The 26,082-nt window shown below is 37.6% G+C and overlaps 2 protein-coding genes across 8 annotated transcripts in view; both read right to left on the bottom strand.

Annotated features, from left to right (window-relative positions):
- The window catches only part of TRPC1 (transient receptor potential cation channel subfamily C member 1), a 58,369-nt gene extending 48,575 nt beyond the window's left edge, over window positions 1–9,794 (bottom strand). Inside the window, exons 1-2 of one of the 6 annotated variants that reach the window (XM_014852048.3) lie at window positions 9,111–9,794; window positions 4,242–4,396 (exon numbers count right to left, since the gene is read on the bottom strand). In XM_014852048.3, the coding sequence (XP_014707534.2) occupies window positions 4,242–4,396; window positions 9,111–9,279 (324 nt within the window). In that variant the 5' untranslated portion in view covers window positions 9,280–9,794. Of the gene's footprint in view, window positions 1–92; window positions 141–4,241; window positions 4,397–9,110 lie in introns of those variants that run through there. The other 5 variants (XM_014852050.3, XM_014852049.3, XM_070493464.1 and 2 more) reach the window with 5 other exon arrangements.
- Window positions 9,795–12,262: 2,468 nt separating this feature from the next.
- PLS1 (plastin 1) overlaps window positions 12,263–26,082 on the bottom strand; it is a 106,240-nt gene continuing 92,420 nt past the window's right edge. For both annotated transcript variants that reach the window (XM_014852046.3, XM_014852047.3), the window contains exons 13-16: window positions 22,417–22,550; window positions 21,691–21,814; window positions 14,342–14,466; window positions 12,263–14,099 (exon numbers count right to left, since the gene is read on the bottom strand). In XM_014852046.3, coding sequence (XP_014707532.1) covers window positions 13,964–14,099; window positions 14,342–14,466; window positions 21,691–21,814; window positions 22,417–22,550 — 519 coding nt within the window. In that variant the 3' untranslated portion in view covers window positions 12,263–13,963. The remainder of the gene's footprint in view (window positions 14,100–14,341; window positions 14,467–21,690; window positions 21,815–22,416; window positions 22,551–26,082) is intronic.

Below are 26,082 nucleotides of genomic sequence, written 5' to 3'. Positions count from 1 at the left end.
AGAAAGATTCATGTTAAATCTTTCAATGCTTAAAAGGATAAGCTTCAGGTATAAAAAGACATTTATATAAAAAGTCACGTAAATCAAATTACCATTGATTTATTCTGCACAAATGGTATGTTATGTGATAAAGCAAAGGCAGTTCTGAAAGAAAAAAAAGTTTTAAATTATTTTTAAAATATCCGTAGGTATACAAAATGTTCTCATTAGTTTTGCTCCCCAATTTCTGATATTTGACCATTCCTTATTAAAATCTATTCAATACATATATTTATAATGTATTTACGAGGTTGCTATTTTCCTAGTCACCTCAGAATTTGTCTTTTCAACAATTCCCATACTCTTTCCTCTAAGCTCAGAGTAAGAAGCTACTTCCTTTCCAAAGCTAAGTTTTCCACCTTGGCATCCTATTTAAGGCACTTCTGTCTTCTCTAGGATCTTGGTCCTTCATTCACAGAAATACAGTCCTAATCCCCACCTCCCAAAACATTAAATCCTTTCTCACTCTTTGCTAACTTGACTTGATCTTATCTTTCTCTTACTACTCAAGTTTTCTTCTTTCTTTCGCTTTGTCAAAGTTCTTAAATCAATGCCAAAATCAATCATTTTCTCTAATTCCACTGATGCCAGAGTCTCCAAGGCCTTTGCCTACCTCCTCATTTTCCTTGCTTTCTAAGCAACATATTAAAACTGTTGCTTTGGTTTTTACAATGCTGCAGTATCCCAACTCTTTTACTGAAACCCTTTTCTTCTAAGGCCCTTTATCACTGTAGAAGCTCCCTAAGAAAGAATCCGCACCAGCCGTTTGCTCTTCCCTGTGATTCTGCCCACTCTCACGACATGGGTGATCTTGCCCCTATCCACGCCCGCCTGTATTTCTCCAGCCTGACTTCTCCCTAGAGATGTAATCACTCTAACTGCCCATTGGAGACTGCCTGATATTCCCAAAATAGACAAGGCTAAAACCAGAATTTATTTCTCTGCCTCAAGCTTGACTTCTCTTCTGAACTTCCTGTTTTCCTTCCACCCCTCTCCCAGTCACGCATGTGTAAGATCTCCAAATCATCTTGGACCCCTTCTCAACTCCTTCCTCCAAATTCAAATATTCACTAAGTTTTATCAACTCTTCCTTCATAACATTTCTCACATTTGCCATTCCCCCCCATTCTTATAGCCACTATTCTAGTTGAGGCTTTAACCTCTTCATATCTGTATTACTACAAAAACTGCTCACCCAAGCTACGGCCTTTCTCACTTTCTATTTTCTAATCTATACTGGATACAGCCACCAGACTGGTTTTTCCAAGAATACCACTGAACACATATCACATCTTTCCTCAAAAAATATTTAATAATCCCCCTATTTATCATATAAAACTCAAATTCCTTAGCCTGGCATTCAGATCCTTTTCATCAGTTTTGTTTTACTTATTTTCCCAGATAATTCCCACTACTCTCCAACCCAAATATTTTGTTCAAAAAGGCTAAGCCAATTCCGTCTCAAGAATATACACTGTACACGCCTTTGTTTACATCCTTCTCAACATCCTCTGTACCCAACCTATCCACACGTTTTTGAGAGTAGTTTCGGGTAGTAGGTAAACATAGACTCTGGAGCCAAAACCTGGGTTCAAATTCCAGGTGTGCCATTTATGGAGTGACTTTGGGCAAGTTACCCAATTTTTCCGTACCTTGGTTTCTCCTCTATAAAATAGAGACAATAATAGTACCTATCTCCCAGGACTGTTGTGAGGAGCAACGAAGTGAATATTTGTAAGGTTCCTGGCACACAGTAGCACTACATAAATATTAGCAACTATTAATATTTCAAGGCTGAGCTCAACTGACACTCCTCCATGAAACCTCTCTTGATAGCTCCAATCCACAGTGATCTTCTGTCTTCTATGTTTCCAAAACATTTATTGTAAACCACAAAAGTTTAAGTATAAAACAGGGTGTCTCAAGAGTGGCACCACTGACATTTTGGGTCAGATAATTCTTTGTTGTGGGGGGCTGTCCTTGCACTGTAGGATGTTTAGCAGCATCCCTAGCCTTTACCCATTAGATGCCAGTAGGAACCCATCCCCTAGATGTGAAACCAAAAATGACTCCAGACATTGCCAAATGTCCCCTGGGGGGCAAAACCGTCCAGTTGAGAGGCACTAGTATAACACAAGACAAAATACAGCAAAGTACTTCGTAATCTCAAAGCAATATACAAGGGTCAAGTATTATTACCACTCAGCACTTATCAAATATACTTTTGTATTATTTAATTCATTTGCAATTCACACGTACTTTCATTGTCCAATTAGTTTTAATATCCTTCAGTACAGAACTCATGTTTTATCTATTCATTTCCACAATCACAACCAACTGAAGACCTTGGACATTTGTTGATTGATAGACAAGACACAGATAACCTGAGACAGAACACAGTGAACTGGAAAGAGCATGGGAAATGCAGTCAGAAGGTCAGGCACAAATCTTAGCTTTGCCCTTACTTCTTTTAGAACTTTGGGCAATTCATTAAAGTCTATGAGCCTCAGTTTTCTGATCTATAAAATGGAACATCTATACAGGCTGGCTATGATGTTCAGCTGTGATCAGGTATGTGAAAGAACCATGCATACTGCAGAACTGTTGCATACATAGAATCATATGTGTAACAAGACAAAAATGATTATTATACAATAATACCTCTTACCTAGAATCATTAGGGACTTTCTTTATAACCTTATTTTCTAGGTTACTGAAGCTTATGCCTTTAAGTATTTAACTTTGAAATTTAAACTATTTTGGTGGAAGTTTCCTGCTTTCAGAACTACTATATATGTTCTTCTTTCTTCTAAAACAATAGGCACTGAATATAATTTAACTTTTCCTTTCTGACCCTGGGCCATTGTTTTAAACATTAATTATCATTCAGCTTACTATTAGAGCTCGCTCAGAGATGATCAGATGTATAACGCTGTTGATCTCTTTATTAAATAGAAGCAGAGGTACTGTGCCTCATTTTGTTCCACTGCAGCCCTCATGCTCCTTTGTTGCCCCCCTAACCCTCTAAGGATCAGAAAACAATTTAATTAAGTTTGTTCAAGTGGTCTAAAATGAGAAAAAACAGACTTTGAAGGAGGGCTCCAGAAGTACTCCTCTGACTAAAGTTCACAGACTTAGCTGGGAAACTTCACGGCATCTACTCTGGCTGCTCAGAGGTATTTGTGACTTACTTTCTGGTTCTCAGTGGTGTCCTGGATAGCTGAAATTGCTGGGAAAGCAATTTCTTTTTCTACTCTAAATAGGCGTATGTAGAGACAGTATCACATGTTGTAATACATATAAATATATATGTAGAATAGAAGTGTACCTAAAACTAATCTACTTATATTTTTAAAATCTTCTGTATTTCCTGATGCCACTCAAAAAAAAAATGCCTTATTAATTTAAAGCCACAACAAAGCAAACAATCATAGTATTTGAAAGAAAAACAAAAAAAAAGGAGCCAGAATTCATGTGCTAAGTCCCATCATAAGCAAACCAAAAAGGAAAGGAAAATATTATTACATTTCCTTCAGAATCTCTTGACTGAATTCTTTCAAGGCTTATTCGCATGCCTACTTTTCTCCCTGAACTGATAGGAAGACATGCAAAAAGGTCAATATTTTCCAGTTTAAAAAAACTTGTTCACCTTTAGTTATAAGCAAACACTAAATTTCAGGAAAAAAGGGAAAATTTAATGAAATTAACAGGAGAACATCAAAGACAAATTGAAAATTGCTTGGTGAGTCAGGAGCATTTTGTTCTTATACTTGTAAATTATATGGGCCACAGAAAAACCAGTTCCCCTGACACTTCCAGAACATGTGTACTATTTTTAGATACACAATATAAACAGTAATAACATAGGTAATAAAAGCAAAGTCATCTTTAATAAGTCATGATAATTTACCTCTGTCAGATGTTGTAAAACATATAAGGGAGGGAAAAGTGAAAGTGGGGAGGAAAAAGATAAATCAAGTCAAAATATTATACTTTTTAAAAAAAGGCTTTTTTTTGTTTATTTAAAAAATTTTCAGTGGCTCAAAACCAAATAAATGGTGGAAGAAAGCACGAGAGAGAAAGAATGGAAGGAAGGAAAGAAGGAAGGGAGGGAGGAAGAAAGAAAACTAGAAAGAAAGAAGAAAACATGGCATATCTAACAGTACTTAGAAGCTACTGGATAAAATCATCTAGCCTTGTACCTGACAACCGTAGTCCAAAAGAAGCTGCAGTATATCCAAGTTTTCGTTTTCAATAGTTATGGTAACAGCATTTCTCCCAAGCACATCTACGCAATTTATGTTCAAGTCACCTGAACTGTTTTCCTCCAAAATCTTTTTAACCATATAATAGTCACCTAAATAATAATATACAAACATAATTTAATATCCATGAAATAAATAAGAATGACTGTAAAGAAAACTTAGCTTATTGATTTAAAAGATTTAAAAACCTAAAGTCATTTTCATATATGGAAATGTGCAAGGAAAATGTGAACATTTCCTTGGTGAAAACTTACATCCTGATAAAATAATATGTACAGCAGCTGAAAACACAGAAAGTAGAAAAATTTTAAATGTGCAGTTTGAAATAAAAAGTTGTTAGTTAAAATTCATAACTGATTGATTATAAGAAGAGAAACTTTTAGAAGATATGTAAATAAAGAATGCCCAAAAGCACAGACTGGAGGCTAGAAAAATAAGATAGAGGAAGCTTAAAGGATTTAAGTCTTACATCTCAAATACATACCACATTCACTCACACATCCTAAGGGTTAAAAATGAGACCTAGTAATAAGTGGAGGATATTATAAAGAGCTTTTAGAGGGGAAAACATACTGTGGAAAAACAGTGAATGTGCCTCTGTTTGTGTGTATGTATAGCAAGAGGGAAGGACGCCCCAAATTCCTCTCCTCTCCACTCTACACACACACACACACACACACACACACCCCTATCTTATTAATGAAGCTGTTTAGATTAAATGGCCAGGGAACAAAACTTTAAGGCAGGAGTGGCTGACAGACGACGCCAAAGTCAGAATATTTCAAAGCAAAATTCTGACTTGTCAGGAGCATGCAGATTACCTTCTACGTAACTCTAGCCCACATCAAATCAGTTGACCCATGGGGGTAAATGAGAATAATTATAGAGGTAATCATTTTCACAGAGGGCCACTATATTTGTTTGCTGAACAGCTGGTGCAGTAATAAGGGAAATAAATCAAGATAAATGATAATTAGAGAAAGAAAGCAAGGTGCATTTTGTTTGTTTTATTTCATTTTACTTTTTAAACATAAAATGAATAAACCGTTTTAAGTGATTTGCAAATATAGTTTTTCCTTAGAAGTCTGTGAACAAGCAACAGGAAAAGAACAGAGTGGAAACCAGAAGGAAAAAGAAATGAATGATTTCATGATAAAGAAAGAGAAAATACTAAAAGTGGACTAGGTGAGCGAATAAGAATAGTAACAGGGGCTGGCCTGGTGGCGCAATGGTTAAGTGCACACGTTTCACTTCAGCGGCCCAGGATTCACCGGTTCAGATCCCGGGGGTGCAGACATGGCACAGCTTGGCATGCCATGCTGTGGCAGGCGTCCCACATATAAAATAGAGGAAGATGGGCATGGATGTTAGCTCAGGGCCAGTCTTCCTCAGCAAAGAGGAGGATTGGCAGCAGTTAGCTCAGGGCTAATCTTCCTCAAAAAAGAAAAAAAAAAGAATAGTAACAGATTTTTTTTTGGTTGAAATTTCAAATAAATTTGCTATTATTTTAACTAATGACTTTCAAGTCCCTAGACATTTTAGAAGAAGTTGAACGGTATTTTTCCTGATGGCATATTTCCTGAGTTCCCTCAAGAAGGAAACTAGTCACAAAAAGGAATATTTTCCTGATAGCACTACTAATTAACATTTAGACACTAACACTTCATGGCAAAAACTTATCAAATATTTCACAAAGTAATGCTCTTAGTCACAAGTTGAACTGACAGTGAACACACAGACCAGTGAAAATTCATCACTATTACTGGAAAATAACATTTAAAACCTTGTCAGGTGAATTTATTTCAATATTTTAGTAGCAGGAGAATGCTACCCACCCATTAAAACTCTGCTGTATTTTCTTTGGTTTCATGACGTGTCTAGGTGAGGGTTAACTTTTTACTTATCCTGCTTGGGAGTTATTAGGATTTCTGAATCTAAAGTCTTCTGCCCTTCCTTAATTCTGCAATATTTTCAGCCATTATCTCTTCAAATATTGTTTCATTCCCAAATATTTTTTTCTCCCACTGGAACTTCTACTGGGCATTATGTTAGATCATCTCCTTCCAACTTCTCTGTCTCTAAAGATTTATTTTTCCTCTCTCTCTGTCTTCCCTGAATTCTGGATAAATTTCTTAAGATCTTTCTTCTAGTCACTTATTCCTCCTTCAGCTATTTCTGCTGATTAACCCATTCACTGATTTTTTTTAATGACTGTATTTTTTCTTTCTGTAAGTCTTACTGGGATCCTTTCCAAATCTTTTGATTTACTTTATTGTGTTTTCATTTGCTTATTTTAAACTTTTAATCATTTTAAACATACTTATTTAACGGGCTCTATATGATAGCTATCTTAAGGTCTTAGGGATTTAATCCTGCTATTTGTTGTGCTCCTGCCTCTTATAATGGGTGACTGTCTCCTTTATGCCGGGTATTGCAGACTCATCTGCACGCAGCTTAATTGTGGGAATCCAGGCAGCCTAGTTTGAAAGCTTGTCTCACCAAGGATGTTTCGTGTTTATTTCTTCCAGATAACTCAGAGGTTTTGCTACTCTATAAATCCTTTTCATATTAATTTCTCAGTTTAGGTTTTCCCAGACCAAGTAGGTAGCATTTATCAATTTAAACCCCTAGCCAATAAGAGGCAGGACCATAGTTACAATCCTTAGGGGAGTCTTGTTTACAAACTTCTTCGCAGTCTCCCTGTGCTGCTGGATGGGTTCTTTTCCTCATCTACCACTTTGTTAAAGGCATAGTGCTTTAAAGATCCTGATTTTATGCTTGGCTTGTGTTCCAATTCCCTACTTTGTACAGGCTTGAGGCCTTTTAACCTGTTTTCACATGGGCATTAAAATTCAAACCCCTACAATGTCTGCACCAATATTTAACAATATTAGTAAATGCAAACATGCAAACAAAAAAAATATACTGGTGTAACTCAAATTTATTTTTCATTGTAAATGTATATGATAAGTACGCTAAGAAATAAGCCATTTTGCTAAATCGCAAGAACTCATTTCAACAGACCTGAAACAGAAAACACCTATTTCATCTCGCTAATTAAAAAAAAAAATTTATATGGGGGGAAGCATGCATATTTACTGTCCCCCCCAAAAGCCAAATTTCTCCAAGGATGTTAATGACGTTATAAAATGGGAAACTGACAGAGAATACCAAGCTATTTCAAATGGCACTAGAGGACAGGCTACAAAACTATCACATATAAAACTCTCTTTTGCTTGAGACAGGTCATGCAATAATCCTAAATATACACACCATACAAATAGTTACTCCAACTGTATTTCATTATGACACTCCTCTGTCCTCAGTTTGACAGGAATATTAAATTCCCTTTCTTGACATACTTTCTGTTTGCTTTAAAATAACCATAGCTCAATAAGCTGGGGTATATGCAGTAGCTACTTACTCATCCTAGGACAACACACTCTTTTCCCTTCCCCTCTCAGACAATTTTTGAGAATAGAGAACTCAGGCAATTCACGCCAGTAACACTAAATCATTTTACATAATCCAGAGACAATGATCTTTGTAAGGTTATAGACATATATCGTTTCTTTACATTTTCAAGACTAGTCAAAGTTGTGTCCTTGGTGGACTTCAAGGAATGCTTTCATGATATTATTTAATACTATTACATAAGAAAATAAAAGTAGCTTGACAACAGACATAGGCGGACTTTGTTTCTATATCAATGTTTTCAAAAAGTTGTGCAAATAAAATCCTATTTCAAAAGCAGTAAGAGATTAGAGAGGCTGTCATTTATTACAAACACACTCACACATACAAACAAAAAACCCTGTGTAGTTAATCTTTTCACAGTGTAAGCTGCCCTTTGGGTTTACGTTTTGGAAGTTTGCATGATCCTAAACACAGTTTTCCTAAGTGAGCATAGCCATTGTAAGGCAAGCTGAATAAATTTAGAAAGAGAAAATGTACAGCACTTTTTTACACATAGGAAATAAAAGCAGTCTTAGGGCAACCAATTTCCCATTCCTTTTATTATATGCATCAATAGAAAGTATGCTTAAGTGAAGAGACTTTATTACGGCCCTAAAAGTGATCGACTTCTAGATTTTAAATCTAGAACTTTTAAATCGGCTCGGGAGCAACAAATCTTCCTCTCCAATAAAAAGCACGAACAGTTGTTCCGTAAATTTGGGGAAAGTTTGAGACTAAGGCAGAATTTCTCCAGTCCTGTCTATTTCACGTATCTCCGCCCGAGAAAGTAACATACCCAATCGCATTCAACAGTCTCTGAATACCAAGGCACTTGGTGGCTGAAGCTAAACTAGATAAGTAAGGTTTTAAAGAGAACGGAAAACAAAAACCAGGTGAGAGCCTACAAACACGAGGAACCTCAAGCAAGGTCATGGAATTTTCGGAACGGAAGATCTGGAACTAGACAAACCCTGTGGGCTTCCAGAAAGAAAGAAGTGAAGCTCCAAGAGGGAGATCAGGTCATTAAGGCGGTCAGTAGCACAGGTGGGGCGAAAACCGCAGGGTCCGGGCCCCGACGACGCTACCTAAACAGCCGAGGCACGCAGGGAGGCCACGGCCGGAGCCGCCGCCCAGGTGCGGCGCTCGGAGGGCGGCACCGCGGCTGCCCCCGCCCGCTCCGCACTCACTCACAGGGCAGGGGCGGCGCCGGGCGCCGGGACAGGCAGCGGCGCGGCGGCCACAGAGCTGGGCGCGCGGGACGGAGGGAGCGCCCCAAGTTGAGGCTGGGGGAGGATGAAGGGTGTGGAGGGCAGGGGCGCCCAGAAGCGGAGAAAGGGGCCTAGCTCTCACCCTTGTCGCACGCCAACAAGAAAAGCTTCTCATTCAGGGTGTTCTCCTCCTTCACCTCCCGCACATCCTTCAGCGCCACCACCTCGTTCGGCGAGGAGGATGGGGAGGAAGGCAGGGAGGAGGAGGAGGCGCCGGAGAGGTCCGTGCTCGGGTACAGGGCCGCCATCATCGCAGCCCATGAGGGGGGCAGGCCAGGCGACGGGGGCGGGGCCCCCACCAGCCCCGACCCCGACCCCAGCCCCGCCCCAGCGTTGGAAAAGGGATGAGTCGTTCCCACGGCTGTCTCGCCGCGCGGCCCGTTGGTCCCAAAGGGCGTCGCCTCCCCACGGAGCCAGCAGTCGCCCTCCACTGACAGCCCCAGGCTCGTGGCGGCGCATGCGCGGCCCCGAGGCCAGCGCCCCCTCCCCAAGCGTCGGCGCCCGGGCCGAGCAGGTCCGCGCCCGTCCGGGGACGACAGAGTGGCGCGCGCCAGGGCGGCAGCCGAGCGCGGGGCCGTGCCAGGAGCCGCAGGGGCCGCGCAAGGGGCGGCCCAGCCCGGGAGGAGGACGAGAGATCGATGGGAGAGGAGCTCCGAGAGGCGCTCCTGCGCACGTCGAGCTCCTCGGCTGTGGGAACCGCCGGCCGAGCAGCGATAGCAGGAGGAGTTCCCGACTCTCACGTCACCTTCCGCTCCGCGATACCGACGACGCCGGGGCGGGGCCTGCGGCAGGGGGGCGGTCTCTGCTGTGGGCGGGGCCTGAGGCGGGGCGGGGCCTACCAGCGCCCCGCCCCTCTGCCCCTCGCGAGCCGCCTGCGAGGTAGAGGCTTCGAGCTGCTGAAGGACAGCCGGGTGCACTGTCTGCACACCCAGGTTGCGGATTTAAGGTAGTTTCCCCGCCGTCTCCTGCTGCACGTAAATCAGTCTGCAGCGCCGTGGTTCGCTGAGCCTCTGACGACTTAACGTTTTGTCGAAACCCCTTGTGGGATTGCCAGATTATTTCATATTCCGGCGTCCCCTGCCCTAAGAAGAGAGGAGAGGGCCCCCGCCCCGCCGCCAGACGTGCCTGTCTGTGGGAGCTTATGTTGGGCACGGTACCCGCCTTTCCAGGCTGCATTTCCTTGACAACTCGTCCGTGATGTAAAAGTGGCATCACACTGCTGATGTCATACATTTATTCGCATGTAATTCGAGTGTAACCAACACTTAACCATTGGAGAAGCACGGTTTTAGGACCTCCTCTACGTCGCAGTCCTTCCAGTGGCTTCTTGTTCGTCTTCACATTTATAAATTTGATTTTAAAAGATGAGTTTTAGGCAGAGGCTAACTGAAGCGCACTAAGTGCTCCTTCCTTGAGGTTTTTTTTTTTTCAATCAAGCTTTTATTTAAAGCAGCTTGCACCTTTAAAAGCTGGGTGGGGGGGCGGTGGGAGGGACTGGAAATTTTGTCTCCTGAGTAGTTCTTATTGCTTCCCACAACCAACTCTACAAAAATCTAAATTGTGCCCTCAGTGCCCTAGCTTTTTAATACATATATTTACTTCGGAGTATCTTATATTTGTGGGAAATACTTCCTATGCTGCTCACGTTTTGTTCCATCCTTGTCCCTGCCAACACTGACTCCCAAATTGCCTAAATACACCTTTCTCACCAAAGCCCGCTTTAGCTCTTCTCTAAAGGGGCCTCAGGTAGATGATAAGATTGCGCAGCTTTCCAAACATTTTCATGTGTTTACTTCAAAATAGATATCTCTTGAATCATTGTAGTTTTCTCTTTCTTTAGTAGCCCATAAATCGCTCGTATTCTGTAATGCTTAATACAGTTCCAATACAGTTTGTGTATTTGGTGGACTTTCAACATTACTCATTATAAATTTTTGGCCAGTGAACACGGTGGTGCCTATTTGTGTTAGCTTGTGTGTGTGCTTACACGCTCTTTGCAGTCCAGTACAATTTTTACGTAGAGGCAGAACAACTCTAACCCTGGCCCATCCACCAGTTCCGGATGTGTGAGGGTGAAAATTCAGACGGCTCGGAACTATAGAAACCACTTCAATGTGAAGCCTTTTCCAAGCTTCTGGGTTAGGTGATTCCTTATCCGTAGGACTCCCACAGGGGCTGGATTAATTTCTTAGACTCCAACCGATTTGAGTGGATAATCCTAGGAGGCATTCCAAAGTATTGGAGGGCTTTTCCTCCAAGGAAGCCAGTGTTGCAACTGCACCCTGTTCCTCCGAAGTCTTTTGAATCATCTCAGATGCAGAATATTCTCTCTTGCCTCTCTGGTACATTCTTCATCCAGCATAAATTGGGGTATCTTAACATCCCCAATGTGATGTTTCTTTTGCATCTGTGATATGAAGATGAATGGAAGAGTCATGGTGAACAATGGCATGCACGATTCAGAAGCAGCACATGACTCAGAGCAGCTCACCAACTGCAGGTGCAGACGAGAAGAGCCATCACAACTCCAGTTGGAGAAGAGAAAATCCAGATTCAGATCGAGTCCTAGAAGTACAACAGACCGTTTCTACATCTCCAAACTCTCTACCTCTCCCTCATTATTCTTGGGCCACATTTGCCTACTTCTTTTCCTAAAATACCTGCAAGACTCTTCCTGCCTCAGAGCCTTTGCACTTGTCCCCCTGCTGAACCCTTGTCACATAGCTCCTCCTCATCATTCCTATCTCAGTACGAGTATCACTTCTTTAGAGAGACCTTCCCTGACCACCCAAACTAAAAATAATCTTCATCGCAGTTCCCAAGTCAGTCTCTATCACATTACCCTGTTTTATTTCTCCTACTGCATTATCACTATCTAAAATTCCTATTTGTTTATCGTCTGTCGCTCTCTACTACAATATAAGATTCATGAGGTCAGGAAACGTTGTATTTTTCTCAACCAAATCTCGAGTGTCTAGCATCATACCTGGATCATACATTCACTCAGTTTATTACAGCACAAACTAAATTTGTAGTAATCATGCATTTGGTCTTTACTAAAATTCTTCATACTAAAGAACCACAGAACCACCTTCAGTCCTCCAAAAATAATCTAATAAAAATGTTTTGTTTTACTAATTAGTTTAGGAATTGTTCTTCTCTAGAAAATAAGCTTACGATAGATTAATTTTCAAGGTTGTATATTTTTCTTTAAATGAAATAAATACTGACGCATTTGTACATACACAGAATTTTTATTAAATGTGATCTGTGAGAAAAAGAACACTCTAAAGTGCCAAATTTCATGTAAATCACATAATTTAGTAAATATAATGGGGAAAAAATCAAAAGGGGAAACATGATTTAAATAATCTCACAAAAGAGCAAGAACATATCTTAATCTTCATATAAGAAAACAATCGTCAAAATATAAAAGGAAAGAAAATCTCTTTTGTAGAAGAATGTATTTGAAAATTCCACCTGTTGATGATTTCATTTAAAAAATTCTACACATGAACAGTCTCACTCTTACGAATACGTATGTTTTAATACATGGTAGAAAGGAAATTCAGACTACTCATCACACTGAGATAAAGTGACAGCATTTTTGTTGCACAGCAGTATTGCTCACTGGCACTAACAGTGGAGGATAGAGGAAATAGATTCCTGAATTCAGTTACTAGAATTAGTTTACTGCTAAAAATTCAGACAAAATTAGGTCTGAAGCTTAGCTATGCCCAAGTAACACAAGCATTAACCAAACATTGCCAATTTGTAGAAGGCTGTGGGAAAAACGTGAAATTATGCTGAATATTAGCTTTGTGTTACTTTCTACTAAAGATATTCAGTGGGCATAGTCTAAATTATTTAGGGCTTCAGTATAGATCAAAATTAACATGTGTAATATAAAGCTAACAGTATAGTGTCAACATGTTTTGAGATGCTCTAACCAATGTTTGACTATAAATATTTGGAAGAAGTCAGTTGAAAAATAACTATATGCACATCCAAAATGAGTATGTCTGAAAGGAATCTTTATGGACCAGATATTTACAAACTGAAAAGTGTTACACACATAATGGGGGCACAGTAAATACTTAATGGTTGGCTGACTGACCAATTATACATATCATTTAAGGAAACCTGAGCAGTGCAGGTGCAAAATATATATACACACACAGATATCTCTTTATTAATATCCTAGCAACATATATGACATGCAGTGCATATATCTCTTTATTAATATCCTAGCAACATATATGCACTGCATGTCATAGTTAAAGCTGTATTGCCAAAGTAGCATATGGAAAGTATCAATGCAGTCAAAATTAAGTTTTAAGTAAGAAGCTCCTGCTACTTTTACAAGAGAATGACTAGGGGATTTATTAAGAGTTAGCTGTCATATATAAAAAAATTTAATGTTACTGAATACCTGTCACTTAAAAATTGTAGACAATATAGAAATTTACAGAAAAAGTTTTAGACCACTTCACATAGTCGAAGGGAAAAAACAAAAAGATTAAAGTAGATTATGACTTTGAATACATTTATGATCAAATTTAACACACAAAAAAAATTTAAACACATTTCACAGCAGCACTTTCAAAAATTTTTTGTATTGATTTTTTTTAACCATGAAGAATGAATTAGTCTTGTTTTAATGAGACTTTCAGAAAACAAAAATAATTTAATCATGAAATATCAGCTTGATAATGAACATATTCTATTAGTATCCACTGTAAATTAGTTCTGTTATCCAAAAAGGTCGACAAATTCTAACTAGTAGGGACAGGATATTGAATTCATTAATGAATTATATAGCTATTTTGAGCATACAAATAATCTCTGGTTTTATACCCACTACATTTCAGAATTCTGTAAACTGTGAGGCATTCAATGTGTTTAATGTGGCAGAAAATCATATTAAATGTTTCATTATTTTAATCTGTTCAGTCCTTTTCCCATTAAGCACGCAAACACGGTCATAACCATCTTTGGTTTCACTTCCACGAGGTCATCAGGTAAGGCATATATCCGGGCACCGATCTTCCGAGCAACTGAAATGGCGTATCTTGAAAAGACAAGAGAAATATCTCGGTATTTGTTATCCACTGTGTCTTCACTTAATAAATTTTAACAAAAGAATGAAATATTTTGATAAGATCAAATTTGCAAGAAGGTTAAGTTTGTGAGTACCTTTCCCATAGAAGTGGTACTTAAAAATGTGAATTTTAAGGACATAGTAACCTTACCTGTAAGGATTTAAGAAAATTAAAGAGCCATTATGTTCTATTATAAACCATAAAGGCTTACTTAGCATTGTTCATCTTGTCCTCATCAGAAAGGTTTTCTCTCTTGATCATTTCTTGACGAACTGCATTTGGTGCAATGGCATCTATTAAATCTAGGACAGGTAAACTAGTGCTAATAGATTTGTCCTGGAAAATCAAGAACAGATGAACATTCATAAACACCTTACGTTTAATTTCCATAAATGTCAGACTCTTCTGGTCATAACCATATAACTGAAAGCAATTTATAAATTTTCTTTATACTTAATATTCAGCTTCTCTGCAACCAGCACACATCACAAACCATTTAAAATACACTTTTCCTTCCATCTTTATAGAGCTTACAGTGTAGAGTTCTCACCATATCTGAACAAGGTTTGTGGACGTGACGATCCCTAAAGTATGCTAACTACAGCATCCATTCTGTACAAAATAAACACTTTTGGAAGGGAACAGGAGATGAATTTTAAAATAATAGTTTTACAAGTTCTAGTAATATTATATTTCTTAGACCATGGATTCCTAAGCCTTCACTTAATATTTTTCACAAAGAAAAATGAAAATAATAATGGAAAGGAACTAACATTTACAAAGGCATTATTCTTGTTGCTTTGCATGTTCAGCTTGTTTAATCCTCGTAACAGCCTGGTAATAAAGAAATTTTTAATCTCTCTTTTAAAGATGAAGAACATGAAGCTATGTCATAGAGCTCAAGCGACTTGTTCACACATCCAGTGAGTAGAGACTAGTATGGAACCCATGACTCTAATGCCCAAGGTTCTCTTCATTTTTGAAGTTACCTCCAAGGCGAACTAAAAATGAACAATTTCTAGTGGATAGAGCATTGCAGTTGAAGTCAGAAATCCTGGTCTGAACTGATTTTACCACTTATCAGTACTTGAACAAATTATTCGTTCCGTCTCTCAGCTTGAAGAGTGGGCACTGTTGCTGGCCTACCCAGAATCCACTCACTCCTTACTGCTTTCTCCATCTAACAGAACCCCCACTTTTGCTCTCTATCCATACTTCCCCTCACAAGGACATGTGCTCAGGGAAAGCTGACCCCATCCACAGCTCCAGGAGTGACCCTGAATTAGTCTAGGCCAGGAATTCTCAATGGCGGGTGGGGTAATAAACTTATTCTTTTATGTATGAAGTATACGGTGCATAAGACATACAGTAATATCTATGGCATTAAAATTTCATGGGGGAGAAACATTTAGGAAGAAAATGTTTAAAAAGACTCCCTAGGGGAACAATAATGAGGGAAAGGTTGAAAAACACTAGTCTAAGCCAAATAGAGGAATCACATGTGATTACTACTATGATTTAATTTGGGCTCAATTTAATTTAATGTGAGGCCCTCACTATTCAGGAAGAGCTATGGGAAGCCAGCAACCCCTCCCTCCTGGATGTGAATGAGAAGATAAAACCTCTGGTCCAACCAGCAGCTGTCCTATGACCAAGAGGAGAAACCAGCTTTAGGGTGAAGTTGGCACTTTGGATGGCAAAGCAGAGATGGACAGAAACCTGAGTCCTGAATGACCTTCAATTACTGGCTCAACCAGCCCTGGAGCCTACCCTGCTCTGGATTTCTGTTATTGCCCTGGATCTTTCCTTTTGGTTTAAATCACTTTAAATTGGGTTTCTGTTACCTGAAGTCAAAATCACCCTTTGCTAATCACTACAGTGGGAATGTTACAGGATTCTTGAGAATACTGAGATAAAATAGGCCAAAACATCTAGTACAGTTCTTAGCCAAATGTGTTTCTTAATAAATGTTTGATAAAACAATTGGAAGCCATGTGAAGAAGTGTAACAGGCTGCCTTTTTGGGCCATTGATCTATGAAATACTACATTTATTAATTTATGAAAATTTACATTCTTCATTTTCAGGAATGTTCATTTTATGAAACAAAGTTTTTGAGGGGAGTAAGATTGAGCGCTCTCACTGCTGCAGCCCAGGTTCATCTCCTGGTCAGGGAACCACACTACCAGTGTGTCAGTCATCACACTGTGGCAGCTGCAGCTGTGAGGCTGAAAGCTATGCCACTGGGATTTCAAATACCAGCAGGGTCACCCATGGTGGACAGGTGTCAGCAGAGCTTCCAGACTAGGACAGACTAGGAGGAAGGACCTGGCCACCCACTTCTAAAGAAACTGGGCATGAAAACCCTATGTATAGCAGTGGTGCGCCATCTGGTACAGTGCCAGAGGACGAGAGGATGGCACAAAGACCATGGGGGTTCTGCTGTGCTGTGCACAGGGTCGCTGGGAGTCGGAATCAACTCCAGGGCACTAATGACAAAGAAGGAGAGGAGTAAACGTAATTAGGGTCTTTCAGTCTATCTGGTGCTAGTAATCCGGATCTGGTTTTTGGTATCCTCTCTATTCCTGGAAAATTCTCAAACCTGTTTTCTCAGTATGTAGTCTGCAGACCACCTGCATGAATAATCCCCTGAGGTGCTTGTTAAAAGCACAGATTTATCCCTCCACTCAAATTAATGAGTCAGGTTATCTGTGGATGGGGCTAGGAATCTACATTTTTAATACGCTTTCTAGATGACACTAATGTACACCATTATACTTTCTAAAATTAAACTGAACATTTGTCATTCTATAACAAATTTCAAATTTCTATGTACTTACTTTTCACATATTTTTTTTTTATTTCTTTTTTTTTTTAAAGATTGGCACCTGAGCTAACATCTGTTGCCAATCTTCTTTTTTTTTTTTTTTTTTTCCTCTTCTTCTCCCCAAAGCCCCCCAGTACATAGTTGTATATTCTAGTTGTGACTGTCTCTGGTTGTGCTATGTAGGATGCTGCCTCAGCATGGTCTGATAAGCGGTGCCATGTCCACGCCCAGGATCCAAACCCACGAAACCCTGGGCCACGAAAGTGGAGCGCACAAACTTAACCACTCAGCCACTGGGCCGCCCTGTCATATAATATTTCTATGATGATTCAAAACCAGACAAGTGGCTTAATTGTGCTATAGAGAGTTTTTTTTAAGTTTGGGAAAAATTGTTCATTCTTGTCCCAGCTTTATTGAGGTATAGTTGACAAATAAAATACTAAGATATTTAAAGTGTACATCTTGATGATTTGATATACCTACACATTGTGAAAGGATTCTTCTCATCTAGTTAATTAACGCATTCATCACCTCACATATGTATATATATATATATATATACATATTTTATTTTTGGTGAAAACATTTAAGTTTTACTCTCTTAGCAAATTTCAATTATACACTATAATGTTAACTATGGTCACCATGTTAACATTAGATCCTCAGACCTTATTCATCTTATAGCTGAAAGTTTATACTCTTGTGTGGTATTAAATATTTCTTGACTTAGATTTAGGAAACAAGGGCAAAACTTTTACTGAGTTGAATAAAAAATTAAGTTTCTAAAGATTACATCAGATCCCTTATCTTCCTATTTCCAAGAAAATTAGCCTATCATTCAACTCCTTTTACTGTCAGTGAGAGACATTTTACTTTTGCAAAGGGGGCAGGGGGTATAGTAAAACCCTTATTTAGTACATAAATACATTTCATCATTTTTCCTTTCACTTTCCTTAAGTTAATCATAAAGAAATTACTTAAGCAAAAATAATTTCTAGAATCTTAAATGACAACTAGCTAGAGTTTGGCTTGTTTTTCAAGATAATGAATTGTACCATCTCTTTCTCTTAACTTGATACACGTTACTGTTAGAACATTCCATTCCATTGCTCTTCATGTCATTTTTGAAAGTAAAAGTGGAAAAACAGTGATGTGGCCACTAGAGTTCCCTAAAAAGCTCCACAGGAACCTCTCCACATATGATGCCCTTATATTATATATTGGCAGTACCAATAGTGTAGTAAGACCCATTTACTGAGCCCTTAATTTGTGCCAGGTACTACTGAGCTCTTTACATTTGTTAACTTAGTTTGACAGAAGAGAGATATTAATATCTCCATTTTAAATATGGGGAAATAGAGGCATAGATAAGTTAATAACTTGCCCAAGGTCTCACAGATACTAAATGGTGAACCAAGTAAATTCAGTTTTATTCATAAGCGATGTAGCCCAGCTGTTGGCATAAACTGCTAAGGTTTCTGTAAAACACATGCCCTTCTCATGTGCTCCCTACTCCCCTGAGCTTATTTCTGGAGTACTGCTGACACCCCATACTGTGATTACTGTTTTCTTATTACCTCCTTCCCTGAACAGTGAGCTCTTTGAGGGCATCATGTAGCACAGTGACTGGCAAAGCACCCGACACAGGGTAAGCTTTGAACACTAATGGAATGAATGAGCAGTATGTCACACAGCTAATAAGTGGCTGAGCTGAAGTCAAACACAGGGCCATACAACTCCATAGCTGGCTTTCAACCTGCAGGTAGACAGATCTGGATGTGAAATCCAGCTATTCTGCTTAATAACTGTATGACAGTGGACAAGTTATTTAGCTTCTCTAATGCTCACCTTTTTGCTTATAAGAGTTACTGAGATAATTAAAAGAAACAATAATGTGTAAAGTGCTTAGCATAGTGACACACAGGACTCAATAAATCATAATTACTATGATTATTGTTATTGGTTGATATCTTATCTTTTTATCTTCTTGGTGAGGGAAAATACTTTGCAACTAAAAAGGGTATATTTGTCTTTTCTGAAATTTCTGAGTATAGCACTGCCTTGATCATGATTAATAGGTTCTAACTAGTACCACTTACTATAGCTTTCAAATATAATGCCTTCTACAGTTGGAAAAAACCTCCCCACCTCAACTATTTTTTTGGCATTCACTGCCACATTTTTTAACTATTTGTAGTCTCTTTAAAGATTTTATTATCAAGTACCTCCTTGATGTCAAGCCCTACTACAGTATACTTCTGCCTCCTCCGTTCTAGGTAAAACCATACTCTCAAGTCTGCTGTTCTCTGCAAGCTCTCTCCCTCACAGGCTTTGTGTCTCCCCTTTTTCCAACTTTCTCTCTGGTTCAACTGATCACCAAGTCTGTATTCCCAGATTTAATATCTCCTTTCCTCCAACTCCCCATTTCCTGAAAATTACCTCAAATTCAACAAGCTCAAAACTGAATTCATTGCCTTCTCTGGAACGCAGCTGCACCTCATGACATCTCCACTTGTGTGTTATCGTTTGTTTTCCAATTCCCCAGGCCCCAAACATCAAGTTTTAACTCTTCTCTCTTCTCCTGTGCTTCTCTAAAGCAAGAAGCCAAATCCTACCTGTTCTTTTGCAATAGCAAGTCACTATCCATTTTTTTCCCCGACTTATTAATCATTTTATTGAGTTCACAGTGGTTTATAACACTGTGTAAATTTCAGGTGTACATTATTATATTTCAGCTTCTGTATAGACTGCATCGTGTCCACCACCAATAGTCTAGTTTTTATCCGTCCCCATACATATAAGGAGAACAGACTGGTGGTTACCAGAGGGGAAGGGGGTGGGGGAGGGTGAAAGGGGTAAAGGGGCACATACGTATAGCAACTATCCATTCTTAACATTCCCAGTGCCCACCCCCAGCTCCGTCCAGATCCTTATCACTTCACACCTGCGTTCTGCCTCAGCTTCTTATGGACTGTCCTTGCATTTAAACCATTCTTCTTCCAACCCATCCTGCTCACCACGTTCCAAACAGTAGTCCTAAAATAGTCACTTTTCTTACATTACTCCCTTTTATCAATATCCTTTATTACGGCCAGATTCCTCTAGAATTTTGACCCAGCCTCTATCTTGCACTACATCCCTTAGGAACCATCCTCTCTCGCCAAACTTTCTCCTAACCTCCTCAGACTTGCCTTTATTCAAGATGCACCCATTCTAGCTTGTTATCCCCTCTTGTTCTCCACCAGTTCAAACCCCTCCTCCATCTGTGATGCTCAAATCAAATCCAGTTTTCTCCATCCACTCTTCACTGACCATGCATTTGGAAATAATCAATTAGACTTACTCACAATATTAGTTGTATTACTTCTTTGGATTTTATTATTTACTCTGCACTAGTTACCTTCTCAGTTATACAAATTTTGTCTTTCAAATAAACGGTAAATGCTCTGAGGGTCAAATTAGTTTCTGATATTCTATATCTTTCTCTTTACCTCGAAATGTTGCTTAATAGTAAGAACTCAATAAAAACTTATTAATTTGTTTCTAAATATTTTCTTGTATTTGATTTCATTATAGACAGGCTTATTATTTTTCGTAAATTAATGTACAAATGCATATAATTTCAGTGTAACAATTTTAAAGAGTAACTTCCAATTAGATAATTTTATATATCCCCTTTCCTGTTTTACATTTTTAAGTTGTATTCTATGTCTAAAATATATAAAGACAAATCATAGACTAAAAAAACCTTTTTTTTAATAAACAAAAACTCAATGTCATTAGTTCCTTCCGAGATGGAAACGAAAAAAATACTCTTGAAGTAGGACTCAGGCAGCATCTCTGCCAACATCCAACTGTCCTGTTAAAACTAATTTGGGGCTCAGTGTTTGGTAAAGATGAGAAGACTGAATTTGTCAATTTCTGACATTTCTTCTGCTCTACACTTTAGAGCAAAGGCAAAGAAGAGAATAAAGATGGGTGAATAACTCTTAGGAGAGCTTAGGGTTTCATCTGTTTGCACTCTTATTTTACTGAAAAATTACAAATTGCTGATTTTTCACATATCATAATAAAATCACAAACACAAGGCTCACTGAATGAATGTGTACAAGCAGACATGCTTATTTGTAGCTAACATCAGCTTGCATGCAAAAGCAAAACACAATGGAAATGCATGAAAATTAGTGGGTATGTATGTGCAGATTACATTTTGAGTGCTTTATGAATCATCCACAAATGCTGGAAGTGAGTGTTATGCGCCATTATGAAGCCAGAGGACAAGATATTTTTTTCCTACCAGTTTTCTCAATTCCCACTTGAATCGGTTTGGCTGGCTCTGTTATGCCTTGGAAATGATGTCAATACAATTCTGAGACTGCTGCTACGGAGCACAAAACATTATAGGTCCTATATAAACAAAGGCTTTTTATATTTCTTTTCACTTGACAATTGGATTTTTTGGCTCTACTCTATTTCTTTTTTAAGATTAGCTTACCAGAGTCTGATAATATTAATCTGCATTTATACTCAATAGGACAACCAATAAAAATATAAGAATTCAAACTGAATATTCTTGGTTTATGCATGCCAAATAATTAGTATGCTTAAGCTCATAAACGGTGTATTTCTGAGACATAACATTAATTCTGAACCTAAACTGATGTAATTCCCAATAAAAATTGCTTCCTAAACTTAATATCTTACCAAAAAAATTTTTAAATAGCTTTTGATTACCTTGAAGCTGGAAATAAAAGTATTTTTGTTTGCACTTTTAAGAGTCTCATTGACCCATCTAATAATGATGTCATCATTTACTTTTTCACCCTCTCCAAGATCTGATAACACATTCAATGTGTACCTGCAACAGAAAAGATGCATATTTGAGACTAAAAGGGATGACATTTGCTCTCACATCATTTATATCAATATTTAAATAAATATCTAAGAAATATTTTCAGTCCTAATAAGTATTTCTAATTTTAGTCTGATATTTGCACTTACTTACATTCCAAAGTTACAATGCTCAGTAACCAGAAACAAAAACTATGATATGGTATTAAAAAAATTAAAACAACTTCTAACAAAGCAGTTTTTAAGAGGCATTAATAAGAGTGTGTTTCTAGAAACTGATCCACTTTTAAAATAAAGTATAATTTACAAAAAATATATCAAGTAAATCATTTAAAAATTAATATATTTTGCAGTGTGTATTTCTTCTGTGTTTATCTTTCAAAAATAGCTAAAATTTTAGTTCAAATGATTCGTTGAAGGAAAAGAATTCAAACTAAATATTTTTTGTTTATGCATGCCAAATAATTAGTAAGCTCATAAGCTGTTTCTGAGATATAACATGAATGTAATTCCGAACCTAAACCAATGTAATTCCCAATAAAAATTCCATCCTAATCTTACTTTATCAGAAAAAATTTTTAAATAGCTTATAAGCATATCAGCCTTTACCTTCTCATCAGCTGCCATAACAATGCCAGGGTAAGTGTTGAATTCCCTTCATTTAGGTCTTGTCCACCAATGCCAACCAAGGAGAATTTGGCCTTATCCTTCCCAAGTTCCACTGCATAGTTACAGTTTTCAATCTGTAGAAAATAAGTAAAAGTTTTGGTATAAAAACAAATTTTTTAAAATATTTCTTTCAATATGCCAGCCTAGTTCAGGCATCTGAAAAATAATTACAATGACACCTTAAATTTATATGACGGAATTTCATAATAACCCAGTGCAATTAAGGAAATAATTATTCCCATTTTATAGTTGAAGATATCAAAGCACTGAGGGGTTAATCTAAATAAAGAACCGGCTAGAAAGTTTTAAGATCCTCTCACCCTAAAAGCCTTGACTGTCCAAAATTACACAGTTTATTAGTGGCAAATCCGTGACTAAAAAACTAGGTTTCCTGCATTCCATGACTAGAGGTAATAAACATTGTCTTTTCTAAATTCAAAATTAAAGAATAGAGAAGAAATTGTTTCCTTAAGAATCTAACTTCATCTCCCATATCCTTTATCCAGATCTCACTCATCCTCTAAAATTCAGCTTCTAGCTCACTTTCTTCAATAAAGACTTAAGCTTAACGGTACCCGCTGATAATGACCGATCCCTTGTTGAACTCCCAATAATGCTTATTGGGTAATGCTTATGCACCGTCTTCTACTTACACTTTCTTTTGCCAACCATAGCATGAGCTCCTTTTAAAGGGCAAAAACTATAAAGTGTACAAATCTGTATCACACTCTCCCACCCCTGGCCCAGGACCTGTCAGTGCCCTGCCTACAGTAAGAATCTGATGAAAGAACACCAACCAAATTACTTACCTACCTACCTACTTCTTTTTAGTGGTGTAAGTCCAGTTAAGTCCTTTCTCTGGTAAATTTTTTTGTCTACTCTGGCCTCTATAGAGGTTTATTATCTCCAGTCAGCTAATACTGTACTTCGAATTTCAGGGTGTAAATACATATATAAATTCTTATGTATGTAAGTCTTTTTTTCTCTAGTGAAATTGTAAGCTTTCATAATCTTGTAATATCACCAGTAGTAAGAAGTGCTTACTAGATACTTTTTGGAATAAAGTAAACATTTAGTTAAGAAAAACAGTATAACTAGTTTCTCTTGATTTTCTTTCCCAAGTTAGTTAAGGCTTCATTACAAAACAATGTAACTGAGATACACAGATATATTTTTTCCTAAGAGTAAGAAAATATTTCCAGGAAAGGTGAGAAAGGGATCACACAATAACAAAATTTACACAAATAAAGGGATATTGTTCTTTAAAGAATCCAAATTCCCAAAGGTCAGTTTGTTACAAATAAAAATGCAAGATCATCCTTTGAACCTGCTGTAACATCTGCCTGGTTCTCTTAATAAGTTAAATACAATCTTTGATATGTATTCATTTTTTAAAAACACAAGGAGACAATATTCCAAAATTCTTTTTCCTAGTAGTCATATTATATTATAGATTTCGTCTGCCTAATAGAAATATATGCTATAGAAATGCACAGAGCGGAAAAAATGGAATAGAGTCCTAATTTTTGGAAAACAGCATCTGAGCTCTGATTATGTAACAGTGTTAACAGGAGAGATCAAAACCAGCATATTTTCCACTGACGCTCATTTCAACAGGAGCATTTTCTAGCAAACTGTAATAACCACTTATGTGTAAAATTTGTTCCAATGTGTAAAACTGTTCCATCTGTTTATAATTAGACCAAAATTCCTGAGGGGAATAATGATGAGAAAGGAGCTCAGAGCAGTCTAGAGGCCTAAGATGTTGATATGACCAGCAAGGAAAAGGAAACTGGAAATGGATGCTAGCATAAGGGAAAAGACGTGTTCTATTTTTTGGCAACAGTTGGTTCCAAATTTGTCAAAACACTTCTAAGATCTGGAGAAGTACCAAACTAGAGAAAGAATGAGAAATTAGGTTCCTAGAGGTAAGCCATGTTTATAGTAGTACTTAACATTCTAAAACTGGATCTGCGCCCTGAGGACGTAAATATAGAAAGTTAAGAGAGTTGGGCCAAGAACTGAGCCTAGGGAATTCCTAGAGTTGTTGGGCTAGAAGATGAAGAGCCTGTGAAAGGTAAGAATGAGCACAAAGAAAGCAAGAACAAAACTGGAGAGTGCAGTCTCACAGAGGTAATGGAAGAAATGATTACCAGGCACTTCAAACGCTTTGGACAAAAGCGGAGCTTAGGTCATTTGGAAAATGAGAAAAATTACATAATAGGATACGGGGCTCCAGGTGAAAAGAAATACCGAAGAAATAATGAAGACAAGACTCTAAGTGGTGCAGCTTTACGAACTTTACAAATGAAGCAGTGATGTCTGCTGATGAATGCCCAAAGTCCAGAAAATAAGTCCCTGAGATACTGTGTCATGAAGGTCCTGCTTCTTCATTTTTTAAACAACTTGAATTTATTTCAGGCCTTATGTTTCATTCTATAAACAGCTAGTATTTGTTGAAAGGAAGCATTCTACGTATGATTCATTTGTGACATCTTATAATTAACATTAAAAATTCCAGGTATAATGAGTGATTCAATTTCTGTTTTCCTGTTAGATTGTGCATCTGAAGTTTTGATTTTAAAGAGTTACATGAAATTAGTTAACAAAATTTTCAGAATTCTACTTGCATGAGAAGAATTATAGGCAAATCAAATAAAATTTAAAATGTACCTAGTCCAATTGCTAGAAATACTGACAAATATAAATATAAATCTCTTGCAATTACACGACCCATTTAACTACTTTTAATATTATGATGTATTTCCTTTTTGTCTTTCTTTTGAAAAATTATAAAGCCTATAAATACATATTCATTCTAGAGGTCTGGAGGAAGAACAAAAGTCTTTCTTGAATGCATGTCTGTGTGTGTGTGTATTTTAAACAAATTAGACTCATATGTATACATGCAATTTTGTATCCTGCTCATTTCTATGTCACTATTACTAAAACACTAAAAATGCTATTTCTTAATGGTACATTTTATTTCATCTTATGGACGTATCATATGTGAAAGCTTTGTTGAACAACTAAGTTGTTTTCTCTTTTTTTGCTCTACAAACATTACTATGATGAGCATTTTTGTATACAAGTTCATGTCTTTCTGACTATTCCAACAGGATACATAAGAAGTGAAATTATTAAGTCAAAAGACTTTTGAAGATTACTAATATGTATTACCAAACTGATTCCACAAAGTTTACACAAACGAACACTACTTCTAACACTGGATGCAGTACAATTCCGTTGTTTCTTATTTTAAATTGTTTTTCTTTATTGTGGGTGAAAAATTTTTCATATGTGTATTATCTACTGTTATTTCTTTTTTTGTGAATTGTTCACTTTCGCATTTTGCTATTACAATTTTAGCAATAGCAATCGAGTTTTAGTAATTGATTTGTATGAACTATTTATGTTAAGCGTATTAACCATTTGTCATATTCATTGCAAATATGTTTCCAAGTTTATTATTTTTATTGTTTGCTTTTTAATTTTATGGTGTTTATTTTTTCATACAGAAGTTTTAAATTTATATGCAATCTACTATATCAATTTTTCCCTTTGTAATTTCGTTATCATTCTAAGAGTAATCAATCATTCACTTCT

This window comes from Equus asinus, chromosome 21, assembly GCF_041296235.1.
Source record: "Equus asinus isolate D_3611 breed Donkey chromosome 21, EquAss-T2T_v2, whole genome shotgun sequence".
Taxonomy (NCBI): Eukaryota; Metazoa; Chordata; class Mammalia; order Perissodactyla; family Equidae; genus Equus; species Equus asinus.
The sequence above is the reverse complement of the archived record's forward strand: the minus strand, read 5'-3'. Positions and strand labels throughout refer to the sequence as shown.